The 17,030-nt window shown below is 47.6% G+C and overlaps 1 protein-coding gene and 1 long non-coding RNA gene across 2 annotated transcripts; both read left to right on the forward strand.

Moving 5' to 3' along the window:
* Positions 1 to 4,596: 4,596 nt before the first annotated feature.
* LOC120658067 lies at positions 4,597 to 5,186 on the forward strand. The gene is made up of 2 exons (XR_005668498.1): positions 4,597 to 4,947; positions 5,044 to 5,186. It is a non-coding gene; the product is annotated as an uncharacterized LOC120658067 (long non-coding RNA).
* Positions 5,187 to 7,346: 2,160 nt separating this feature from the next.
* Positions 7,347 to 8,574, forward strand: LOC120656614. The gene is made up of 2 exons (XM_039934776.1): positions 7,347 to 7,434; positions 8,114 to 8,574. Exons 1-2 carry the CDS (start codon positions 7,347 to 7,349, stop codon positions 8,572 to 8,574), a joined length of 549 nt encoding a protein of 182 aa, XP_039790710.1.
* Positions 8,575 to 17,030: the final 8,456 nt, after the last annotated feature.

Below are 17,030 nucleotides of genomic sequence, written 5' to 3' on the forward strand. Positions count from 1 at the left end.
CCACCGGAGTGGACTTGGAGCGACCGTGGCGAGCGGTCTCCGCCGGAGCGGGCCACCGGAGTGGACTTGGAGCGACCGTGGCTGACAATCCGATGAAGCATGTTACCGGACCTCATAGTAAGGTGCAAAGAAACCAAGCCTTATACTAGAAGAGAGCCCGGGACCTCTAAAGTCAGCAGTCCTGGATACTAGAGTACTTGTAACAGGGTAGTGAAGTACGTAAACTTAGGGTACATTACCAGGCTAAGCCACGCGGAGCTTCTCTACCCCAGGATACAAATACCACTTCTCCAGAGCAGGTCCTTAGGGGTCCGGACCGCCTTCCAGCTAGAAGGGGTGTCTTTACCTGACCACAAGCCAGCAACTTAACTTGGATTGTTAGCAATAAGGGAAACTCCGGTCAAGAGAAAAGAATAGTTAAACCAAGGCGAATAAATGTAATCAGGGTGGAGCCTAGGCAAAACTGAGGAGGAAAATCTCCTTTATTATTGTGGTTGTCACGGTATACATCGGAGGTCGGGATTACGAGGACGGACCTCCACCGCTCCGGACCGCTTTTGCCTGTTTGTGTGATAGGGCCAGAGGTCGGGTTTACAAGGTCGGACCTTGACCGCTCTGGACACACACGTAGACACCACGCTATTACAAAGGAGAAAATCTCTCATTCCTTTCTTAGGAGTAACCTACGGCTGCATGCTATACAGCGTGTTCTTCTTCGGAGGTGAAGGCGCCCTGAACGTGCCTGAACCGCATCATCCAGCATCACCTCGGGAGCTCGGGGGACCCCTCCTTGCCTAAGAGCTGTCACATGCTTACATGGCATGAGACAAATTCTTTGGCTTTGAATGGAAGAGGCCCCCTCCCCCTGCCGTCGCCGTTGCCGATGGAAACCAGAGCCCTTGCGCAGCAGATGGACCGGTGCGACGCGTGGAGAAGTGCGGTCGTTCGCCGGCTTGTCCTTGGTGCTAGCGCCAGGGGCCCCCGCACGAGGAGGCGGGGTCCTGTCTGCAGCAGCACCGAGCAACGCTGAGGTGGATCTCCGGCGCTGGAGACGGCGGGACGACACGGTCAACTTCCTCCGGGATGGCCGTCGGCTCCAGGCTCCATGTTGAGAGAAAGCCTTGAGCCGACACCATGCCACCGCTGAGGAGGCGTGGCCGTTGCTTGAGAGAAAACCTTGAGTCGACGTAGGAGCAGCGGCGCGCAGCGGCGCCTCCGCTGTGCGTTGCTACGCCGGCTCTGAGGTGTCGCGGTGGCGACACACAGCAGGCGCCGCTGCCGTGCGCCGCCGCACCGAGGGCGTCGGAGTGCCGGTGCCATAGCATGCGGAGTGAGTGTGCCTTCCTTCATCTTCAAGTTCGCCGTTGCAGAGGGAGAACACAGCCTAGAGGCCTGAAGATCCAGCCAACGCCTGTCCTCCCCACGGACGGCGCCAAAATGTTGTGGGGATTTTTAGGGGTACCCACAGCCGGGTGGCGGAGCGCACCCGCCTATTCCCAGTGAGGGAGTACTCGGGGAAGTACTAGGCGATGGGGCTGGATCTTCGCTGAGACAAGGACTCAAGAACACTCGATTTAGAGTGGTTCGGGCCGCCGGAGCGTAATACCCTACGTCCACTGGGAGATGTATTGTCTTGGTTGTGTGAATGAACCTATCCTCTGCTGGCCTTGGCTCTTGCCCAGCCTGAGGTTTTCTAGCGGCGCTCCCTCCTTTTATAGATCAAGGGGGAGCGGATACATAGGACGTCGATGCCCCGACAGGTGGGCCCAACGTGAATGCGGCTACAGTGGTAGCGAATCTTTCCTTCGATATGCGTACTGCTGCTCTCCTGTCACAGGGGTCTTCTCTTGTTCCGTCAGCTAGGTGCCCGTTGGAGTAGCGTAGCTTGCGGCGCGGCCTGCTGAGGCTATTATGTAGCGTCATAATGGGTGAAGCCGAGCCGTCGTATCCGACTGTTACGGCAGACTGGCAGACGCGGCATGGGCGGCGCCATCGGCTCCACTGCCTTGGTAATACGCGATCAATAGTGCCCCCTGGTCAGTCAAACGCCTCGGCTTCCACTATATCAAAGTGGATGTCCACCTACTGCAATGAATGCGAAGGTAGGTGGACCTCAATATGGAGACCAAGGACTTCATACACGTGTCGGCCCCGGACCGCCCTGAGGCGGGGCGTCCAAACTTTCCCTTCGAGAGGGGTCCGGTTGCTATCCAGGACCCTATGAGGGGTCCGGGACCCCGCGGGGGTCTGGATTCCTTGGGAGGTCCGGAGCCCTGGCTGCTTGCGCTTGAGCGCCTGTTTTTCCTGGGACACGTGGCGTTCCCAGACCTTCCCCGGCCGCGGAACAGGTCCGGACCTTTGTCGGGAGGACAGGACTTCGGACTGCAGGGGTCCGGCTGTTTGGTTGTAGTCAAGGATGACTACTAAGGCTCTTGCCTAGTCACAGCAAGAGGGGGTACCCCAGTCCTGGGGTACCGACATAGTCTATATTTAGTACTTCAAATATAAAAAAATATTTTTTTAAAATTTTTACAACGCGCAACCAAACGGAACGAAGGCTCGCTCACTGTGTGCTGTCACCCTCAGTGTCAGTCGGTCGACAGCCGGTCATCTCCTCCTTCGGCCTCTCCTCGGTCCTCTCAAAAGCCTGCGTGCTGCCATTAATTTCTGTGACCGCGTCGTCGCCTCCTCCCCCACTCCGTCTGTCCGATCTGATCTGGGCCTTCTCCTCTTCTTCCTCATGGGCTTCGCCTTCGTTTCCATGGGCTCCCCTTACTTTCTTAAACTGTCAACTGTCATGTTGCTTTTGGAGAAAAAATCGGCCTCCAACGGAATACCCAAACTAGAGACCCAATTTGGACCAATCGAGTGGGAACCTAAAAATGCCTCCTCCTCTCTCTTATAGCCCCAAAATTTGGATGGGGCTGCCCAGCCGTTTCGCAGATGGGAAAGAAAAGGAGCCGCATGCACCCGTCCGTGCCGCCGCCGCTGCTCATCCGCGCCGCCGCGTGTGCCCACCAGAGTAGCCATCTCAGTTGTCTGTTAGCGTCGTGCTTGCTCGTCCGCGCCTCGAAGTGCGCTGTCTAGAGCCGTACACTCGCCCCGATGATAGGGAAAACTTCGCTGGTGGCGAGATTTGATGTTCAACCCAGTATGCAATTGTGCATTGACCTCGACCAATTTAGTCGGTCAATTCCACCTATCAATCCATGGGTGCATATTTAGTCTGTCAATCGACCTATCAATTGTGCATTGACTGATTTGGTCAGTCAACCGATTTACATTGACATCGATCGATTTAGTCTGTCAATCTGGTAACAAGGACCGTTTGCATATATAATGCATAGACGATGATGCGGTCGGTGACTCCCTTCTCCCGCAAATGCAAAAACCCTTCCCTCCATTTCCCGCGCCTATTTCTTTCGAACGCGCAGGAAAGAAAGATAGCGTTTAGGTGCGTGACCTTTTTATTTCACCATGACTCATACCTTAAATAGGTCTTGTATTATGAGTCCTATTGTTGGAGACAGTTTTACTCGCATTCTTTTTTCTTTTTTTAGTGTACAATAAATAAAAACAAGAAGAAAGTAAAAAAAATGCATATGTCGTATTTTCCATTTTTTTTCATTTCAGGGAAAAAATTTCTATGAAATTCTTTTCATGGAAAATAATAAGGTGACTCGTGTGCTATTGCACACCTTCAACGCAACCTTTATTACACACATCCAGGGGCGGAGGGCCTGTTATGGCCCGGTATGGCGTGCGCCATACCTAAAGGCCCAAAAAAAATTTCATACCCCTATTTTTCAGCCCAGCCCATGTATCCGAGAGGCCAAAAGCCAGCTGCTGGCGTCCGACTCCCCGAGGCCCGAGCTCCCCTGTCCCCTCCGAGGCTCCGAACCCTATCCTGGCCGCACGCCCGCGCCCGTCGTCCGCCTCCGCCACTCCGCGTCTCCGCCCCGGCCCCCGGCGCCCCCTCGTCGACCTCGCCGCCTCGAGCCTCGGTGTTGCCGCGTCGGCGACCCCACGCGCAGGCTGCGCCCGCGGCCGGCCGGCCCCTCGTCGACAGGACTGCTCCGCACTCCGCCCCGGCCCCCGGCGCCCTCTCGTCGACCTCGCCCCGGCGGCCGGCGCCCCCTCGTGGCAGTGTAGAGGAGGCGGAGGAAGCGGAGCGCCCCCTCGTCTTCTTCTTCTTCTTCTTCGAGGTGACTTTGCTGCCCTTGTTCTTGGGCACCCAGTGCGTGCTCCCTTTCTAGCATTTTTTTTGGCATATTGGTCTGCAAATTTCGGATCTTTAGGTGGAGGGGGCAAGAACCAAGCTTGGTTTAGTTCAGATTAGATGCCAACCGATGGAGGCGGCGGCACGACGCATGCGTTTTGTTAGAGTTTTCCCTTTTGCGTTGCCATTCAGGCATGCTCCTGATTCCTGAATGGATTGGATTGCAGGAGGGAAATGAATGCCTGTTTAGTCTTTAATCAGGGTCTATCCCATACTGCAGATTACTGAATAGGAATGCCCAGTTTGCATTTGATTTGGCCAAAAGGTGGTAGCCTCTTGCTTGTGCCGCCAGGACTGTGTGCCGCTGAGATGGAGTTCAGAGTTTGTCAAGATTTTGCAAGCCTAGCACTAAAAATGGTTGAGCTCAACAGACATATGATGTTCCCATTGGTTTATCGCCTAATTGAGTTGGCATTGCTACTACCAGTAGCGACCGCATCGGTTGAAAGGGCTTTTTCAGCCATGAAGATAATTAAAACTGAGTTGCGGAACAAGATGTCTGATGGTTGGCTTAATGACTTAATGGTTGTGTATATTGAGAGAGAGATATTTAAAGGAATTGATCTTCAATCTATCAAAAAGGCATTTCAAGTGAAGAAAGATAGAAATATGAAATTGCCGAAGCATCCTAAACGCAACCGGACTGAACGCAACTAATAAATTTATCGGTATAACTCTATACTCTAATTGTATATCTCGTATTACATTTAATATTTTAACTCTAATGTTTCACTACTAATTTATGTTTTCTCTTTGTTTAACAGCTTATTTTGGTCCCGTTGTTGATTTGATGTGTAATCTACATGTTTTTCTTCATTTAAGGTACTTCTAAACGATGGTCTTGTTGTGAACTTTTATTTCCGTACAATATATGAATGTAGTCTAGAAATGCACCGCCACACCTAAATTTTTGGTTGTCCTCCGCCACTGCACACATCTACAAATAAACCTATGGAAAACACTTACATCAGTATAGATAGATTGCGGGAGTCATATTTCCACCTTAGTGGGTGGACGTGTAACCTACTACCGCCGCATTAAGACTTAATGTGGTTTTGAGCAAGTAGGTTTATTCAGAAAATAATATGATGCGTTCGATTCTATTTGCCATGACTACTAAATTTGATCTTCTTATGGGAAAATTCGATTCATGCCACCACAACTCCGTGAAATTGGGTGTCATGTTGAAAATCATGCCACTAAATGACATGATTTTCAATATGAGATCCAATTTCAAAAAATTGGAGTGGCATGGATCCAACTGACCCTTTTCTTATCTCACCTTACGCAAGTTATCGTGTTTGTATGGACTGTCTTGTACACCATATATATCTTGCTTCTTCACCATTTTGTTCACGAACCAACAAACACAACATGGTCATAGCTTGCACTTTTATTATTCGCGCGTGCGCGCGCACGCACACACACAAACAAACAAATTACAATTTATTGGACCGTCCAAAACTTAGAAGATGTCCCAATGCAAGTGTTTAACGTAGGTAGAAGAACTTCTGGTGGTGCCTCTAGAAGTCGATAAACTCCAATGGAGGGGGACCTTTATAGGAGACTGTTGTTGGAAATATTTCAGTTAAGATATATCTGATCTTCACTGTTAAGGAAAGCGTTTAAACCACCAAAACACGATTAAGGAAACCTAATGATAAAACCCTAATGTGCTGTGATCAGCAGGCCCATTAGGCCCGTTTCCAGAGGCTGGCCCCCAGCCCCACAGTGCCTATAAATATAAGGTCGTGGTTAGCACCTTAATCACCCATTCACGTCATTCTAAAACCCTAGCCACCGCTAGTCTGATCGCTAAAGGCACTGGAGGGGTTTGGAAGGCCAAGCACTCCCGTTGCCGCCCGAAGGACGCCGATTCGCTGCTGCATCTCCTACACCGACAAGAACGCCTACTTCCTCTACGGATCAGGCGTAAATGGCTGCTGCTACTGCTAACGCTGGTATAATATTTACCATTTATTCCGCGTTAGATTGATCTGTCATGAACTAGGTTATGTTAAAATCCTGGGTAATGTGCCACTGATTTAAGTTTTTGGCAATTCTATCAATCGGTATCATGAGCCATCTTAACCTAGTCATGCACGGTCAATTTTTTGAGCCATGTTTATGCCTCTGTTTTCGTCGGTTTTAAGATGCAAAACGTGCTGTGCATATTAGATCCTATTGCACAGTTAAGTTTGATTCATATTTTAGATGCAATTAGATCCTGCATAATGGCTTTTATGTGTTAATCATGTGTGATTAGATCTAAATCATGGTTAATTAAGTTTCTGATCATGAGATTAGATCTAATCTAATTCGGTTTAGGTCAAGTTTAAGATTAATCTTGATCTGTTAATGCTAAGTGTCTCGGATTAGATGCAAATGTTTTAATGTTTATGCTAATTCATGGTTAGACCGAGACAATTTCATGATTAAGTTAAGTAATTAAGGTTAGGGTTTACTTTTGCTTACTGTTTTCCCTAAATTAGCCCACTGTTAAGCTTTATTCTGCAAATTAAAGCCCAAATCTATGAGATTAGATGCATCAGTCAGCATTTAGAAGAAGATGAATAGTCAAATTTCAGATCGCATCAAGAAATCCCCAAATTCCTCATGAACCCTAACCCTAAGATTGAATCTTACCTTGACTGCGGCCATGAGTTGGTTTGCAAGCCACGAGCAAGCACCACTGCAGGACCCACCGACGGAGCCGGCGGAAGGACCTGCAGAGGCGCATCAGCGGAGTGCACGCAGCGCGTCAAGCGGCGGCCGGCGCTCTCGGGCGGGGCCCGCTCCGCACCGCGCATAAGGCGGCGGCCTGCGAGCCGCACTAGGCGGCGGCCAGGCCCGCGCGGAGCACGTGGCCATCAGGAGGTGGCGCTGGCGCTCCAGTCGGCCCACACGGCGCGTGGCTCGCACGCATGAGGCGGGCGCGCAGCTCCCGCGCGTGGAGCCGACGCGGCGGCCGGCCTGAGCCGCAATACCGCGCGTGCACCTCCCGCTGGGAGCAGCGGCCGCGGGCCCGTGCCCTCGCGGCGCGTGGCCGGCCTGCCGATCTGCCCGCATGAGTAAGCGGTGGCCGGACCAGAGCAGCTACAGGTGCACGCGCATGAGGAGCGCCGTGCTCGCGCCGGCGGCCGGGTCTGCGAGCAGTGGCGGCTCGGGCTGAGGTAGGAGAGGGAGTGAGGGGAATTAGGTCAACCTTCCGACAGTCCTCCTCCAATTTATGTGAAGAGGCGGCGATTTGAGGCCGTCCGATTTGATCAACGGTTCAGATCCACCCGCGATTAGGGTTTGCGGCTGGTGGGCTGGACTGGGCCGATAAGTTTAACGGGCCGCGCGAAAGGTGATGTTTTGGGCTGTTTTTTCATGAGTTTTAGCCCAGTTTAATGTTTAAAGCTTATCCATTACTGTTTCTTATGATTTAAGCTCAATTTAATTGCTGTTATGTTTAAAGGCTTTAATTATTTCTGTTGCACTTATTAATTACCAGCATTATGTTAATTAATTTCCATGAGTTATGTAAATGCTTTTAATCATATTTTAATTGTATTTATTTGCTGAAAATTATGTTCATTCACCATAAGCAATTAAGATGCACTCTATTTAAATGGAACCATCGGGAAGTTTATTTAGAGCACTTGTAATTAATTCTGACCATCGTTGATTTAATTATGAGTTTTAATGATAAATTTCGTTTGTTTTCCCCATCGGTGATGCAAATTGAAATTTATGTATGATTTTAATCAGACCATCGTAGTGTTAATATCATACTTCTTATGCGCATCTTAATTGTGAGTTTAATTAAGTTATTGTTGTCATGATTTTCAGTGAACACTGTAACGGGCTACCTGAAATCCATTGAGCCCCTGAATGGCACCAACTATCCAAGCTGGTATAAAGATGTTAATGTTGCCATTGCTGTATGCGAGTATGATCTCGCCTTACGTCAAGCCAAGCCAGCAGAGCCCGCTGATCCCAATGGTGATCATACTGCCATTGAGAAGTGGGAGAGATCAGACAGGATGACCAACATGATCATTAAGAACACGATCACTCCGGCCATCTGTGGTGCTATTCCTGATAAGGACCAGGATGGTAATGATCTGAGCGCCAAGGCATATCTTGCCAAGGTGGAGGAGAACTTTAAGAGTTCTTCCAAGACTTATGCTAGCACCCTGATCATGAAGATGCTGACTTCACAGTATGATGGGCAAAGTGGAATCAGGGAGCACATTATGAGCATGTGTGACATGGCAAATAAGCTGAAGACACTGGATATGGCTCTCTGATGGTTTTCTGGTGCACTTCATCATGACTTCTCTGCCAGTACAGTACAGTCCCTTCAAAATAAGCTACAACACTCAGAAGACGACTTGGAGCATGGCTGAGCTGTTGCCGGGCCATTTCTCTGCGTGATGATTGGCCCACCATATCTTTGCCGGGCCTCTCAGCTGTGGCGCTGCAAAGGCAGCCTTGTCCACTTCTGTGCAATTAAGAATGCCAAACTTGTCCTCCATGGTGCGAATCCAAGCATTTGCCTCAAGGGGATCATCGGCCTTGTGAAACAGAGGTGGTTGAGTAGCAAGAAAACCGACATAGTCAGTTTCTGCTGGTGGTGCTTGTCGACCTCTGCCAGCATTGCTTTGCACTACTTGCCTCAACAATTCGGTCTGCTCATTGCGGTCGGCGATAAGAGCCGCAATAGCCTGAGTCAAGGATGGAGACGGTGGTGGCTGTGCTCCTTGACCCTCATTTCCACGGTTAGCAGTGTTGTTATTGCCCATCTGCAAAAGCACCATCCCTTGGTTAGCCATTCCGCTATCGGGACTAATCCATGCAAGTAAAGAATGTGCATAATTAATATGAACACACAGCATGAATCGTTCCCTTCGCGATATGGTTCACCAAGAGAACAAAATGGTTTGCTTCGGTTGAAACCGCATCTAACCGGGTTGAACAGCAAGTTGGTAACTCGGCCAGCTATAACGTTGCAGTCTTAGGGTTGCACAATTATTAACTACGAAGCGACCAACCAACTCGAATATGCAAGATGCATGCACGTTCTATCATTCTCACCCAAACAATTACCAATTATGGTATACGAAGACTACCAGTGGCACAATTACGCACTCTCCCTATATATACTAGTCGTTCCTATGATTAAGGATTCATAACGTGCTTACGTAGTTAGTGTTCCTGCAACAAACCAAGACAACAAGTGAGATATAAATATCCATTTCTGGACCCTTCGTGCCAGCACACACGAACGGCCCCCATGTGTCCTACGCCACACGGGTAACGCATATGCAGTTTCCCACATATTCACGCATACATTACCATCCACTATAGAGATGGCACCCAGACGTTCGACGCTGAATGAATACCACAATATGAAGGTGCTTGGCGTGCTCTTCTTCATTCTTGGAGTATATCAGGATGTCATCAATGAATACCACAATAAACTTGTCCAACTCAGGCATGAAGACCGAATTCATAAGATACATGAAATAAGCTGGAGCATTCGTCAATCCAAAAGACATGACTAGGTACTCAAATAAACCATAGCGAGTGGAGAAAGCAGTCTTTGGAATGTCCTGAGGTCTGATCTTTATTTGATGATAACCAGATTGAAGATCTATCTTAGAAAATACCTTAGCTCCGGCTAACTGATCAAAGAGAATGTCAATGCAAGGCAATGGGTATTTATTCTTGATGGTAACTGCATTTAGAGGCCGGTAATCAACACATAACCTCAAACTTTGGTCTTTCTTCTTCACAAATAAAGCTGGGCATCCCCACGGTGATGAACTTGGACGAATGAAACCCTTATTCAGTAAGTCCTGCAATTGTACCTTCAATTCTGACAATTCATTTGGTGGCATCCGATATGGCCTTCTAGAGATAGGTGTTGTACCCGGTTGGAGTTCAATAACAAACTCAACATCCCGATCAGGTGGCAGTCCAGGTAAATCCTCTGGAAAGACATCTGAATAATCGCACACTACAGGTATTTCCTCTAAGCTTTTACCCTCCAATTTATTTATGGTTGTATTGTGTGCCTTGTACTTGGTCAAAAGTAACACCGTAGAACCATGTGCACGTGAATTGATATGAACAGCATGCGCCTGAGTATCCAACACAACTCCATGTGCCTTCATCCAATTCATACCCAATATGATATCAATCCCTTGATGTGGGAGAATGATAAAATTGGTCGGAAAGATTCTCCCAGCCAAGTTGATTGGTACATTTCTTGCCATTTGGTTTGTGATTATTTGACCACCTGGGGATTGAATTTTATATGAAGTATTCATGCAATCAATTTTCAATCCGTGACTATCTGCACAAGCTTTACTAAGAAATGTATGCGAAGCACCAGAGTCAAATAGAACCCTAATTGGATGATCATTGAGGGAAAATATATCTGCCATCACATTCTCCCCTTCTGGCACGTCCTCACAAGTGGTGTAACTCACACAACCATCCTTAATATATGGCCCCTTCTTTTTGTTATTTGTTTTGCTAGAGCCTTTTCTCGGCTTGGGTGGAGTGTAACAGATATTCCCCGAGTGATGGCAACCCTCGGCTAGGTGATGCTTGCACGGATCAGAGTGGGAGTGAAAAACATGTTGCAATACGATTTTCTTTTGCTCCAAATGTGGAGGAGCCACAAGTTCAGGAATCCCCTGTCGTAGTTGATGTTGAGTTTGGGACAAGCTAGTGGACCCCAGGCGTAGGCGTTGCACAACATTCCCAGAAGACCCAATAGGTGATTTCTTCCTCTTTTTCGCCTTTTCATGCTTCAGCATCGCATCTTCTTGGAGGATAGCTTTACTGACCAAGTCACTATAGCTGGTAAATGTTCTCACTGCTAAACGCATGAGTAACTCGGTATTTAACCCTTTCTGGAAACAATCTTGCTTCTCTTCATCGGTATCTACGTGATGTGCAGCATATTATGCAAGATGATTGAAAATGTTGGCATATTCCATCACTGATTTGTTCTCTTGTTTCAGATTTAGAAACTCCTCCACTTTCACTTTGATGAAACCTTCTGGAATATAATGTGCCCTAAAAATCTCTCTAAATTCTGACCAGGGAATCTGTCTCTCTGTTGGTTGCATAGCTAAATGATTGGCCCACCATATCTTTGCCGGGCCTCTCAGCTGTTGTGCTGCAAAGGCAGCCTTGTCCACTTCTGTGCAATTAAGAATGCCAAACTTGTCCTCCATGGTGCGAATCCAAGCATCTGCCTCAAGGGGATCATCGGCCTTGTGAAACAGAGGTGGTTGAGTAGCAAGAAAACCGACGTAGTCAGTTTCTGCTGGTGGTGCTTGTCGACCTCTGCCAGCATTGCTTTGCACTAGTTGCCTCAACAATTCGGTCTGCTCATTGCAGTCAGCGATAAGAGCCGCAATAGCCTGAGTCAAGGATGGAGACGGTGGTGGCTGTGCTCCTTGACCCTCATTTCCACGGTTAGCAGTGTTGTTATTGCCCATCTGCAAAAGCACCATCCCTTGGTTAGCCATTCCGCTATCGGGACTAATCCATGCAAGTAAAGAATGTGCATAATTAATATGAACACACAGCATGAATCGTTCCCTTCGCGATATGGTTCACCAAGAGAATAAAATGGTTTGCTTCGGTTGAAACCGCATCTAACCGGGTTGAACAGCAAGTTGGTAACTCGGCCAGCTATAACGTTGCAATCTTAGGGTTGCACAATTATTAACTACGAAGCGGAAAGTAATATAGAGTTTAAAACAAGCTTCGAAAATTCAGTACGATAGATAACGTCGATGCCACAGAAGATGAACTTCACATCTTGCCCACTGATGTGAGGCTCACCTGCCCGACTTCACGGAGAAGACGGGACCCACTCGACCGACCAACCGGGAGGAAGTGGTTGACCGATCCACGAGGCGCAGATCTCCTCGGAGTCCTCCGGAACGCACCCTGCTAAAATATATGGCAACAACAAGCCTGAGTATTCTAATACTCAGCAAGACTTACCCGTCCATGGGTATACTTAGCCCATTAACTAGATATGCAAAGCTGTTTGGCTCTGGAGTTATTTTGCTGAAAAGCTACTATCAGTGAATCCTTACTTTCAGTATTTTAGCTCAATGTTATTATACAAATACTAACTAGGTTTGCACCAACATCTAGAGCACGCATGGTTGATCACATTATCTTTTCAGAGCATCACAGCCATAACTCATATTCTCAACTTTTCATTCCCAATTCCATCATTTACTACGATGTGACAGAGAGATCAAGGTTCTCATATCCGCGAGTCACGGCGAATCGATTCGATTTAACCTTGCAAGGTGGACCTAACACACACGTCACATATAGGCCCCGTCGGACCCTACGTGGCAACCCTTCACATATGCACACCGAATAACCGAACTACCCTGCGACCCGGGACTGCTAGCCCCACCGATACCATCGAAGGGTCAGCCATGAGTTTGTATACTAGCTCCACTGGTGAAGACAGTATCAAGTCCGGCTACCGGTGCACATATGGTACTGAGCTTACCGGTTTCGACTACCTCCTACTTCCGGCATGTGGTTAGTACTGTTCAATCCTCGATCAATAGTGCTAACAACGGTACGGTCCTCAATCGACACAGGCGGAGACTCGCTTTTCATAACTTCCATATCCATAACCAAATCCATCTCCGCCCGGTCTCCACTTTTCCTTTCTTTTTCTCAAGGATTCATTCTCCAACAACTTTTTCATAAGTAACAAGACCTATATCTCGCGAGTGACAGGAATCACTCGGCTTCTACCGGGTTCCTAATTAGCAAAACAGTTCTAACGGTGCCTGTATACTAATAGAGACCCAGAGGTACCTAAGGAGAAACATGCAGAGTAGGGTTTCATTCAACTCCTATAAAAATTAATGCACAATATTTAATTAATAACATTGAATACTGAAAATAGAGGTTATGCTCCGGGGCTTACCTTGCCAGTCAGCGGGGTTAGCGACTTCTGGATCTGGCTCGACGGCTGCTTCGGCTTGCGGTTCCCCTGCTTGCGGCTCCTGGATCGGTTCAGCGACAAACTCGTAGACGGCTTCGCTCGTGACGTCTACACGTATGAAAAAGGATGCCATGCAATAATTAAAATGGTGCAACGAAAAGATACAAGCGATCATGATGCAAAGATAGCACCGAAAGGAAGATTATTTGGTAGTGCAAAAAGAAAAACTGCGGCTAGGAGCGAAATATGTGCAGGAACTCAACTTGCCGACATGAATAATTCAACAAAACTTACTAGCATGAAAATACATTGATATCACATGTAAGAAAAATTTATTAACTTTTATTGCAAAAAGGAAACATTTATTTTTGCCCTAGCAAAATAAACTGAGCAACAATAGATTCACAAACATGCACATAAGCTATGCACCTGGAAATTTTTCAGTGAACTACACATATAAAAAGTAATTTACTGAATAAAATTCATAATTTTTATAGCACTAGAACAACCGGTAACAAATAATTAGGTTAAACACAAACTGAAATTTTAGCAGGGGCAAAAGTGATATTTACCAAGTACAAGCATTTTTCTTCTAAATATAATGATTTTTGAAACCTAACAAAATTTATTTTGCATTTTTAGGATTTTTCTGCATTTTTCTACAAATTACCAAACTTTCAGCCGAAATAACAATTGAAAAAGGAAAACAAAAACTAAATAGGGGGGCTGACAGCCGGGCCCCACATGGCAGTGGGCGACGGCCCAGCCCTCAGCGCCCTCCCCTGCTTCTGCCCGCACACGCGCGCGCGGTCCGGCCCGGCCGTGGCCAGCCGGCGGCGGAGGTAGGGCGCGCCCGCGGCCAGGGGCCCAGGCGACCCCGGGGCGCGCGGCGGCACCGCGCGAGACCGCGCAGAGGCGGCCCGCGGCGGGCGCAGCGGCGGCCATGGCGCCCGCGGCGGCGTTCCGCCGGCGACGGTGGGGGATGTGCGCGGGGAAAGGGACGGTGAGTAGGAGTAAGGCATGGGGAAACTCACTGCGACCTTCAATCGGCCTGAGGAAGGGTGGAGGATGGACGTCGACGAGAGGGGTGGAGCTCCAAGGTTAGGGTTAATGGCGGCCGGCTGTTGCGGGTGCGATCCCGGCCGAGGAACTGCGAAATCGGGCTCGGGGTAAGGCGTTGGAGGTGCGGGGTGAGGCGAGGAGGGTTGGGGTGCGGGGAATCGAGAAGGGGCGGCGAGTTTGGCCGGCACGAACGCCGGCGGCGAGCGGCGGCTTGCTCTGCTCCACTGCGTGCTCCGCACGGGAAAAAGGAAGGGGAACGGAGAAGCGAAAATGGACTTGGCGATCGACGCGGCAGCGGGGTGCTTAAGCGGCGATGTGCTCGCCGGCGTGACGCGTGGTGACGCGGACGTCGAGATCGGCGGGGCACTGGAGGCACAGTTGACCGAAATTGAGTGATTTTAGCCGACTTTGACCGTCCAAAGCTCAAAATTTTACATTGGAACATGAAATTTGGCCAAAATAGAAGTTGTAAAGGAATAGAAGGTCTACAACTTTTGTTTTGGGCGCAAGTTGATTCGAAGCTCGGATCATGGAGAAAAACGAGATCGAACACAACTAAAACGACGTTTACCGCGCGAGCTCGGTTAACGCTAATGATTGTGATTAACCTTAATTAGCGATTAAGCACGGTATTAACGTCAAAATTAACACCGGGGTGTTACAGTAGCTCATGTGCCTGCGAGCGAACAACAAGCTGAGCAAATGGCGCCTAATGCTGAAGTTGAGAACCCTGTTGAGGTGCCTCAGACTGCACCTCAACCAGCACCTCAGCCTGTTGAACCATTAAGAAGATCATAGCGGGCTAGGAAACAGACAGTTTTCCATGATTATGAGACATATTTAAGTGAAGACATGTATGATATTGGGAAAACTGATGATCCTAACTCGTTTAGAGAGGCAGTATCATGTGAGAACTCTGCCAAATGGGTTGAGGCCATGGAAGAAGAGCTTAAGTCCATGAGTTCCAATGATGTTTGAGATCTGGTAGATATTCCTAATGGAGTCAAACCAGTAGGCTGTAAATGGGTCTACAAGACTAAATGTGATTCTAAAGGGAATGTCGAACGATTCAAAGCAAGGCTTGTAGCCAAAGGTTTTACACAAAAGAAAGGGGTTGATTATAATGAAACTTTCTCCCCTGTGTCTAAGAAAGATTCATTCAGAATCGTTATGGCGCTAGTAGCTCATTATGACTTAAAGTTACATCAGATGGATGTCAAAACTGCGTTCCTTAATGGTGACTTGGATGAGACCATCTTCATGTCACAACCGGAAGGTTTTGTTATGAAGGGCAAGGAACATTTAGGATGCAGACTTAAGAAATCTATTTACGGGCTTAAGCAAGCGTCAAGACAATGGAACCTTAAATTCGATCAAGTGATTAAGAAATTCGGATTTTAAGGAGAATGATGTGGATAATTCTATCTACACTAAGATAAAGGGTGGTAAATTTATAATTCTAGTATTTTATGTGGATGATATCCTATTAGCGAGCAGCGATAAACGTATGCTGCATGAGACAAAGGGATTTCTTTCATCCAATTTTGATATGAAAGATCTTGGTGAAGCCTCTTATGTTCTAGGCATTGAGATACACCGAGATAGGACCAAAGGAGTACTAGGATTGTCTCAAAAGGCATATATTGAGAAAATGCTTAAGAAATTTAATATGGATAAGAGTAAGGCCACACCTGTTCCATTAGCGAAGGGCGATAAGTTTAGTGAAGCCCAATGTCCTAAGAACCAATTGGAATCAGATGAGATGAAGGACATACCTTATGCTTCAGCTATCGGAAGCCTGATGTATGCACAAGTCTGTACGCGTCCTGACTTGGCATTTGCTACCGGAATGTTTGGAAGATATCAGAAAAATCCCGGAAAGGTCCACTGGGTTGGTGTCAAGAAGGCATTGCGTTACTGCCAAGGCACTAAAGACTTCATGCTCACATACAAAAGATCAGATAACCTTGAAGTTGTGGGTTATACTGATGCTGACTTTGCTGGATGTGTGGATAGTAGAAAATCTACATCAGGATATATCTACACGTTAGCTGGTGGAGCTATATCATGGAAAAGCTCTAAGCAAAGTTTAGTTGCAGCGTCGACAATGCAAGCTGAGTTTGTGGCATGTTATGAAGCAACTGGACAGGCTGTTTGGCTTAAGAATTTTATTCCGGGCCTCAAGGTATTTGACAGCATTACGGAACCTATAACGTTATACTGCGATAATCAGTCTGCAGTATTCTTTTCGAGTAACAACAAGTCAAGTGGTGCTTCCAAACACATTGACCTTAAATATCGTGTTGTGAAAGAAAGATGCCAGGATTGAACCATTAAGATTGAGCACATAAGAACTAATTCTATGTTAGCGGATCCGCTCACTAAAGGCTTACCACCGAACGTGTTTAAGCAGCACGTTACTAATATGGGTTTGGTGGATAGTCTTTAGGTCCTGGTTTAGGGCCATTATGGCTCCCAACTAACGAATAAGCGTTCTACCGAGGTGTTTCAGTGAGACTATGGGTAATGGGGTCTCAGTAGTGCATCAAGCTACTGATGACGCATTGGTTCGGTACTTTCTGTTACTACTAAGGGTGAACATTAGTATGATACGAACATTAACCTTAACCGTTCGATCAAGTGGGAGAATGTTGGAAATATTTCAGTTAAGATATATGTGATCTTCACTGTTAA

This window comes from Panicum virgatum, chromosome 1K (genome assembly GCF_016808335.1).
Source record: "Panicum virgatum strain AP13 chromosome 1K, P.virgatum_v5, whole genome shotgun sequence".
NCBI classification, from domain to species: Eukaryota; Viridiplantae; Streptophyta; class Magnoliopsida; order Poales; family Poaceae; genus Panicum; species Panicum virgatum.